The following is a 10,078-nucleotide window of genomic DNA, read 5'->3' on the forward strand; positions in this document are numbered from 1 at the left end:
ACTCTTTGTCATGGATAAGAAGAGCGCCAAAGAAGATGCCCACATTGTCTCCGGTACCTTTCTTATCAATTCTCATCCTTGTTTCATTTTATTTGACTCGAGAGTCCCTCATTCTTTTGTGTCTAAGAGTCATGTGTCGAACCTAGGTTTAGGGAAGGGAGAACTAGCCAATGATGATGTGTCCCTACGTTCGGGAGAGTCCATCATATGTTCAAAAGTGTATAAGGAGGTGTCGGTCATAGTACATGAAACCAACTTTTCGGTAAACCTCTTTGAATTTCCTTTATAAGGATTTGAAGTAATCCTAGTGATAGATTGGCTAAGTAGACACAAAGCCAATATAGATTGCTATAAAAAAATCGCTTTGAAAGGACCCAAAGGTGCTAGAGTGTCATACAAAGTTTACTTAGTCAAACCAAAAGTAAAGCTAGTTTCGGTGATGACCTTGAAGACATATTTGAAGAAGGGTTGTCCTATGCTCTTGCATCATGTATGGAGCAATAGTATGAAAGGACCACAAGCTCAAGAGATACGACTTTGAGGATGTGTTTTCGGAGGAGTTACCCGAATTACCTCCTCCAAGAGAAGTGGAATTCGGAGTGGACTTGAAACCGGGTGCGGGACCAATCTCTAAGGCCCCGTAGCGAATGGGTCCAAAAGAGTTGGACGAATTGAATAAGAACTTTGGGAATTGGCGGATAAGGGTTACATTAGATCGAGTGTTTCACCATGGGGAGCGTCGGTTCTATTTGGAAAGAAGAAGGACGGGATCTTGAGGCTACGCATCGATTATAGGGAGTTGAATAATGTCACCATCAAGAAAAAGTACCCTCTACCAAGGATCGATGATTTGTTTGACCAACTTAGTGGAACCAGAGTATTTTCAAAGATTTATCTACGATCGGGCTATCACCAATTGAAGATCAAAGATGAGGATATCCCAAAGACCGCATTTAGATCAAGGTATGGGCATTATAAGTTCGTAGTGATGCCATTTGGATTAACAAATGCACCGGCCGCTTTCATGGATCTCATGAATATGGTGTTTAGTCCGTACTTGGACAAATTCATGGTGGTATTCATAGACGATATTTTGGTTTACTATAACACCAAGGAAGAGCACAAGGAGCACCTAAGAATTGTTTTGCAAACCTTGAGGGAGCACCAACTCTATGAAAAGCTTAGTAAGTTTGAGTTTTGGTTGGAGAAGGTGGCTTTCTTAGGTCATGTAATATCAAGAGAAGGAGTTGTCGTAGATCCTACCAAGATTGAGGCCGTGTCTAAGTGGGTGGCACCCAAGAATGTAGCGGAAATTCGAAGCTTCCTAGGCCTAACCGGATATTATCGACGATTTGTGAAAGACTTCTCTAAGATTGCTGGACCCTTGACATCGTTGATCAGAACAAAGAACCGTTTCAAGTGGGATGGGAGTTGTGAGACGACCTTCTTGACCCTAAAGGAGCGCCTAACACGGCCCCGGTGTTAGCCTTGCTGGAAGAGAGTGAGAATTTTTAAGTATACACTGATGCTTCAAAGAATGGCTTGGGATGTGTGCTTATGCAAAATGGTAGAGTCATTGCCTATGCATCGCGGAAATTGAAGACCTATGCGGAGAACTACCCAACCCGCGACCTAGAATTGGGAGCCGTTGTCTTTGCCTTGAAAATTTGGAGGCAATACTTGTATTGAGCAACCTTTAAGGTATTTTCCGACCACAAAAGCTTGAAGTATATCTACATCCAAAAGGAGTTGAACATGAGGCAAAGGATATGGATTGAACTCATTGGGGATTATGACATGAAGATAATATATCATGAGGGAAAAGTTAATGTGGTGGCCGATGCCTTGAGTAGGAAGTCGCTGCGCTCTTTGTGTAACACCTTGTCCATGTTAAGGTTGAAGGAACAAGTACGGGGAATGGGTATCCATATGATACGGAAGGGAGAAACCTAGGAGACTTGACTTTGGAACCCGAGTTGTAAGGCAAAATTCGGGAGAAACAAACAAGTGATGTGAAGATCCAAGAGTGGAAAGGAGTACTAGAAAGGGGATATCCCAAAATATTTGAGTTGCATGAGGATGGAAGCCTTAGATTCAAGGGGAGATGGTGTATAACAACTGATGATGAGCTTAAGAAAAAGATAATGAATGAAGCTCATAACACGCCTTATTCAATGCACCCGGGTAGCGATATGTTGTACAAGGATCTTAAGAAGACTTTTTGGTGGTCAAATATGAAGTGGGAAGTGGCGGAATTTGTGGCAAGTGATGTGACTCATATTTGTGCAGATTTAGTCCCCGAATTAACCTCGTTCCCATACTTTCTAGTACCTATTAGGGTCAATTCTTATCTTTAATTCCCTATTTCGAATATTCTTTTAGGTTTTGTGTCCTTGGTAGGAGAGGATTGTTAGCCTTGCATTTATGCAGCAAAATGGAGCTAAATGGATCGCATCTAATGACCAAGTATTGAAGAGGAGACCAACATTAGAAGCCTAAGCAAATAAATGAAATAAAATGGGCAATGATGAAAGATCCGTGCGTCCCTAAGACAGTCCCCACGGATTGTTAGGGAGCCAAGAATAAGAGAAGAACCCTGTCCAAGGATCTGAGCGTCCTGAGCTCAGGACGAGCGTCCCAGAGCCAGGATCTGAGCATCCCGATAGCCAGCCCGAGCGGATCTTCTCACAGGACCAAGCGTGCTTCAGCCAAATCCGCGCGTGTCCCTGGGGAGTTGCTACTCAATCCGCGCATGTCCCTCGGGAGTTGCAAATTATCAAGCTTCTCTTAGGGTCTTATCGTCATTTAAGCCCTTAGTAACCCTAATCCTTGTACTTAATTTTAGTATAAATACCCTATTGTACTAGCTAGATGATCATCTTATCATAATCATATCATAATCCGTCTCTTAATTAAGTATTAATCTCTTAATTTAGTCTTAATCAAAGTTGTAATACACATTTCAATATTAATCACATCTTAATCGATCTTTCCTTAATTTTCTCAATTTTTCTTAGTTTTAGTTGGGTAATTAGATGATTATTTGGGGTTTATTGGAGGATTGTCAATCTTCTATCAATCATCAAGTTTACTTCTATTATTCTTTGCTTTATTATTTGGATCATCTCAAGTAGGTATAATCTCTTTTTACCTTTGCTTAATTATTGTTAATCACATCATTTGTTCATCATGTTTTGCTTTGTTAGTATGATTGACAACCTTATTAGCATGTTAAACTTGATCATGAGTGAGTAGACCTTTAGCTAGGGTTAATGGAGAATTAGGGGAAATAATCATGGGAATTGATCTATGCTTAATCTAATATGCTTTCATAATCACTTTCTTGCTTGTTGTGATTTCAACCTATGCACATGTTATATTTGATGAAATGCGAGACTATGAATCTTTGCATTTTTTACCCATCTCTTATCTTTTCAATGAGGCTTGTAAGATATAAGCCAACTCGAGCCCTATTAGACCGTGCATAGAGTTGAATAGGAAGAGACTAAGTCAACTTGTAGGTGTTGTAAAGTCTTGATCGACTCGGCTCCGGGACCTAAATCTTCCTAGGAATTGTAAGATATACACTAACTCGATTCCATCACAACAATAAATTGCTTGCATCTATTTGAGAACATGTTTGTATGATCTATTTCCATGATTTCCTTATGAACCAATGACACCCTAGTTCCTTTAATCAATTGTTTACAACCCCTTTAATTGCTTTACTTTGTTTTCATTAATTTACATTCATTTTGTTGATTAGTTTATATTACATCTCATCTCAACCCATAAATTGTGACACCCTAAGACATAAACTACTTGCAATTGAAATTCTAAATCAATACCCTTCCCTTACGATCCGACCTTTAATTACCACTCCACTAAAGAGAGTTTGTAGAGTTAGAAATATTGTTTTGGTTGGTAGCTTTGATGACGAGAATTATCCACATCAAAAATGGCGCCATTGCCGGGGACCGTGTTCAATTGATTTGATTTTCGTTAATTTTTTTTAGTTGTGTCTTTCTTTATCTTGGGGAAGTCAATATCCTCAAGGTTGTTCTAATTGTTTTCTAGTTGTTTGATATTTTGCATGACTAGAAGATCACAAGGTAATATATAAAGAACACTTGGAAATCATTTGAAGAGGGGAACAAGACAGATACAAGCATACGACATTCTCTTACAATACTTAAGCTAATTACGATCAATTGTGCTAAATATTCAATATTATAGTGAAATCCTCTCCTGGCTTGGTGGCCATGGTTTTTTCCCATTTAACGTTTTCCACGTACAAAATTCTTTGTCTTATTGTTTTTCATTTATCGTACTTTATTCTTCGAGTTTTATGCCCTGTCATACTTACCCACAGATTGATTCGAGCTAGTTAACCTTGCCTAGACCTACCCTGACCTGAGTTCGCCTTGCGCAAAATCCATACAAAACAATTGGCGCCCACCGTGGGGCATCTAGCTCTTTAAAATCTTTTTTCCTTATCTCACAAAAACCCAAATAACCTACAAAAATGGCACAGCCTACCATCGAGGAACAATTAAATGCAACCCTCCAACAAATAGCTGAGTTGCAAAGCTTGAAAGAAAGGTAGCCCAAACTTAGGCTGAAATCCTTCAGTTGAGAGAATCTGAGTCAGCTCTGAAACAAAAATTGGAAAAAACCCAGGGAGCAGGTTCTAGATTCCAGCCAGGAAGGCTATTTGCATCGATTATCAAAAACATTGATTTTTCCAGTTTTGGGAGCCCGAGTAGCTCTAAGTTCATCAATGTTGATGGCGATGGTGAGACAAACAATAACAATGAAAAACCTGATGAATCTGCAGCAGCCATCGTGATGGCAGTGGTCCAGGAAATCAAGAAGCTAAATGAAAAATTCGAGAAGATACCTGGAGTCCCTGCCAGTTTAGAAGAAGCTGCCCCTGACAGCTATGCTGATTCGCCTTTTATAGACGAAATAGCAAAAGTGGACTTGCCAAAAAAGTTTGTGATTCCGCCTATAAAGATCTATGATGGAACTATGGATCCACAGAATCATGTGGCTCTCTATAAACAGAAAATGTTAGCTGCATCCATTCCCAGCGAGTTCAGGCAAGTTTGCATGTGTAAGGGATTTGGAACGACCCTGACCGGACTTGCTTTACAATGGTACATCAACCTGCCAACTGGGATCCATTCTCTTGCCAACCTGATCAACAACTTCAACTAGCAGTTTGCAAGCAGTAGGGAATTGGAGAAACGGTCGAGTGATCTTTACAGGATTACACAGAAGCCAGAGGAGACTCTTAGGGTGTTCCTCGCCAGGTTCAACAAAGTAAAAGTATCTATTCCCAGGTGTGACGTTGGAACAGCAGTGGAGGCATTCAGGCAGGGGTTACTACCTCATAGTGACTTGTACAATGAGCTCACTAAGTATCCCCGCCATACCTTCGAAGATGTCCAGGCCAAGACCCTTGCTTTTATCAGGCTGGAAGAAGACAAGAGCTACAAAGTTGGATCATCCAGTGGACCAAAGGACTATGAAAAGAGCAATAGGAAAAGCAACAAAGGAAACAATTACAGACCTACTCCATATTCCAGGCCAGACCATTCAGAAGTCAACCTGGCACATGCGTATCAAGGTAAGGCTAAAGTTTCCCCGCCTATTTCTGAGCATAACTTCAGTGTTGATATTGCAGGATTAATCCAAAGGCTTGACAACATGGGACCAGTAGTCAGATGGCCCAGGAAGGTAGAAAATCCTAACCCAAGGAGAGACAACTCAAAATGGTGCGAATTCCACATGGATGTTGGACACACGAGAGATGATTGCTTTACCCTGAGGAAAGAAGTGGCCTACTTATTGAAATACGGATATCTAAAGGATCTAGTCAGGACGAAAGACAGAAATGCAGACCAGGGAAAGGAAAACCAGGAACAAAACCAGGACCGAAACCTTCCTCTACCACCACCAAACTACGAAGTAAAATTCACATCTGGTGGATCAGAAATTTGTGGCCTGACCAGTTCAGCAGCAAAGAAGATAGCCAGGACGCCATGGACTACATCACCCTGCAAACCGAATCACCTCCCAACAATCACTTTCAGTGATTGTGACTTGGTAGGCATTCCTGATGTTCTTCATGATGGCCTGGTAATTTCTATGCAGATTGGAACCGCCGTAGTAAGAAGGATCCTAGTAGATGGAGGCAGCTCAGTGAACTTGATCATGCGTGACTTACTAAAAGCCATGAAAATCAATGAGGATCAAATCACCAAAAAATCCAACGCTTTGGTAGGGTTCAGTGGAGAAACCAGAAGCACATTAGGAGAAATTCATCTTTCAACTTATGTTGAATGAGTCTCATCCTATGAGAAATTTGGAGTCCTAGATTGCTTGTCATCCTACAATTCAATCTTAGGCAGGCCCTGGATCCATAGTGTTAAAGCCGTACCATCAACTTACCATCAGTGCATCAAGATACCAACGGATTGGAGTATAGCCACAATCAAAGGACATCACAAGGCAGCCCAAGAATGCTATACGACAGCCTTGAAACCTTCCAAGGTAGGTAAGTCCCTCGCATAGCAATTAACGTACCCTGTCAGGAGTACTTACGTAGCACCTTCCAAAATGGAAACAGATCAGGTAAACCTAGACCCTGAGTACCCTGACAGGTATGTTTTAGTAGGATCTGACGCCCCAGACTGTGTCAGGCCAGAACTGGTAAAATTCCTTAAAAATAAATCATCTTGGTTTGCTTTGTCTCATTTTGATATGACCGGAATTAGTGCTGATATAATTACACACAAAGTTAATATTGATCAATTTTTTAAGCCTGTACAACAGAAGAGACGAAAATTTACATCTGAAAGAAATGCAATAATCAACGAGGAAGTAGAAAAACTTCTGGATATGGGAATGATCAGGGAAGTAATGTACCCTGAGTGGCTGGCTAACGTGGTTGTTGTGCAGAAAAAGAATGGAAAATGGAGAGTTTGTGTAGGTTACACTGACCTGAACAAAGTCTGCCCTTCAAAATATTGGAAAAATACAACATGAAGCTCAACCCTGCAAAATGCCACTTTGGATTCTCTCTAGGTAAGTTCCTTGGTTACGTGGTTACAAAAAGAGGCATAGAAGCCAGCCCAGAACAGATAAAAGCTATCTTGGAACTTCAGTCACCCAAGTCTGTCAAAGATATTCAGAAATTGACAGGCCGAGTGGCCGCCCTGAACCGGTTCATATCAAGATCCTCTGAAAGGTGTAAAATATTTTACAACCTGCTCAGAAAAAATAAACACTTCCATTGGACGGATGAACATGAAGCTGCCTTTCAAGACTTAAAATCGTATCTATCATCTCCACCCTTACTGTCTAAACCAGAGAAGAGGGAACCTCTGTCAGTATACTTATCCGTCACTGACACAGCAGTCAGCGCAGTCCTGGTAAAAGAACCGGAAGGCCAACAACATCATGTCTATTATGTAAGTAAGAGCCTGCTGGATGCCGAGATGAGGTATGAAATACTTGAAAAATATGTTTTAGCTTTAATTATGTCATGTACTAAGCTACGTCCCTATTTTGAAAGCCACCCCATTATAGTCAGGACCAACTTACCCATAAAACCTGTCCTACGCAAGCCTGAATTATCAGGTAGGATGGCCAAGTGGTCAGTTCAACTTAGTACATATGATATATCCTTTGAACCCAGGACAACAATTAAATCACAGGCCTTAGCAGACTTTGTGGTTGATTTCAGCTCTAACCTAGAACCTTACCTGAAAAATGAGGTTAAAATAAAACCCCAGACCAAGAATAGACTCTGTTCATATATGGGGCATCTAACGCCAGGGGGACAAGGTTTGGACTAGTGCTTAAATCACGATAAAGAGACATGATACCTCAGGCTGTAAGTTGTGAGTTCAAGGCCACTAACAATGAAGCAGAATATGAAGCCCTGATAGCAGACCTAAAGGTATGTCTAGACCTCGGTGTTCAGAACCTGAAGGTAAAAACTAATTCACTTCTGATTGCTAATCAAATAAAGGGAATTTATACGGCCAAGGATGAAAAAATGATTTCGTATTTAGAATATGCAAAAAACCTTACGGCTAAATTTGCTTTATTTGATATAGATCAAATACCAAGAGACCTGAACACGCAGGCTAATGCTTTGGCCAACCTAGGTTCAAATTTTACCTCTGCAGTTTTCGATAAAATACCAATTGTTCATTTATTAGAGCCGGCTATCAGCAAGACTAAACAAGTCAACCCTGTCGATCATGATAGTAATTCTTGGACCAAACCCTATTATGATTGGTTTCTCCGAGTAATACTACCTCAGGGAAGACATGAAGAAAGGGCTTTTAAAATCAGAGCCTCAACCTATGCTATTATTAATAACACTTTATTTAAGAGATCACAGGTTGGACCATACTTGAGATGTTTAGAGCCTGATGAAGCTAAACAAGTACTCCAGGAAATACACGACGGACACTATGGCAACCATAAAGGAGGAAAGAGCCTGGCAAGTAAAGTACTCAGGACAGGCTACTACTGGCCAACACCGAGGGCTGACTGCTTGTAATACTATTCAAAATGCGAAGCCTGACAAGTTCATGCGCCAATAATACATCAGCCGTCTGAACTTCTTCACTCTATTTCTGCACCCTGGCAATTTATGAAGTGGGGCATGGATATTGTAGGGAAGCTGCCTGTAGCCCCAGGACAGAAAGTATTCATGTTAGCTATGACTGATTACTTCTCTAAATGGATCTAAGCTGACTCTTTCAGGCAGGTAACTGAAAAAGAAGTAATATCCTTCACCAGGACGAATATTATCTGCAGAATGGAGTCCCATCAGAAATAGTATATGACAACGGAACCCAATTTGTGGGGAAAAAGACTAAAGCATTTTGCCAAGAATGGAATATCAACTTGGTCACATCAACCCCTGGATATCTAAAAACTAATGGCCAGGTTGAATCCAGCAAGAAGGTGGTCATAAGCTGCCTAAAGAAGAAACTGAAGAAAAGACGTGGCAGATGGGCTGAGGAACTTCCATTAGTGCTATGGGCAGACAGGACGACTCCAAAGACATCGACAGGCCAAACACCCTATTCTTTGGTGTATGGCTGCGAAGCTGTCATCCCTGCAGAAGTTCGGGTGACAACATTAAGATATAGCCTGAACAACGTCAAAGCAAACAGAGTCCTAATGCAAGACAACCTGGTCCTAACATAAGAATAGAGAGACGCTGCCAAAATCAGGATGGCATCATACCAACAAGCAGTAGCCAGGACTTACAACAAAATGTTAGAATTAGAGTCTTCAGGGAAGGAGACCTTGTCCTCCGAAAAGTTTTTCCAAACAAAAAAGAAAAATCAACAGGCAAGCTTGCCCCTATATGGGAAGGCCCTTACTTAATTGACTCAATCGTCGGACAAGGAGCATATAGGCTCCAAACATTAGAAGGACATGATCCCAAGATCTCGGAATGTAACACATTTGAAATTATTCCATGTATAAAATCTATGTCAGGCCAAAATCAGGTAAAAAAATATACCTTTACTATCAGTGATTCAACCTGACGTGCTATCTGAAAAATTACGTGTTTCATATGCTCTATGTGCAATCCATGTCTATATATGTAACTAACCCAATTTCTCTTATTTTTGAATCCTGAACAATTACATGATAAATGTTTATATGCATAAATGTGGACAATGGGCCCACGGGGGCGCTTGGGAGAGAGAACAAGCGTTTGCATTTTGTGGAGTCGCCACCAATTTTTATGGGAAATTGGAACCGTTCGAATACCTCGTGCCATGTCAAGACACAAAGTAGAGACATGAATACCAAGCAATCGTTACCCTTAGCATTCTATGTCTAGAATGACTCTCGTGGATGCCAATGAACACGGATGTTCACAGAGATTTGGAGTAAGGGGTGAGGGTACGTATTAGGAAGCTCTTTTGATCGAACACCTAATCCCGCCCACCTCGTTAGCGGCCTCTACTAATGATTAGGGACATCATCTTTACTTGATATATCGTTGATTATATGCATGCAATGCAACATCCAA

General features: G+C 40.9%; 1 protein-coding gene across 1 annotated transcript; it reads left to right on the forward strand.

Annotated features, from left to right (window-relative positions):
- The first annotated feature begins 988 nt into the window (after window positions 1–988).
- Window positions 989–1,486, forward strand: LOC141588178 (putative mitochondrial protein AtMg00860). The gene has a single exon (XM_074409634.1). The coding sequence runs from the start codon at window positions 989–991 to the stop codon at window positions 1,484–1,486; it is 498 nt and encodes a 165-aa protein (XP_074265735.1).
- The last annotated feature ends 8,592 nt before the right edge of the window (window positions 1,487–10,078 follow it).

This window comes from Silene latifolia, chromosome 1 (genome assembly GCF_048544455.1).
Source record: "Silene latifolia isolate original U9 population chromosome 1, ASM4854445v1, whole genome shotgun sequence".
NCBI lineage: Eukaryota > Viridiplantae > Streptophyta > Magnoliopsida > Caryophyllales > Caryophyllaceae > Silene > Silene latifolia.

Excerpts from the sequence above, each read along its gene's own strand:
- LOC141588178 (XM_074409634.1), top strand. The coding sequence starts at position 989 with ATGCCATTTGGATTAACAAATGCACCGGCCGCTTTCATGGATCTCATG.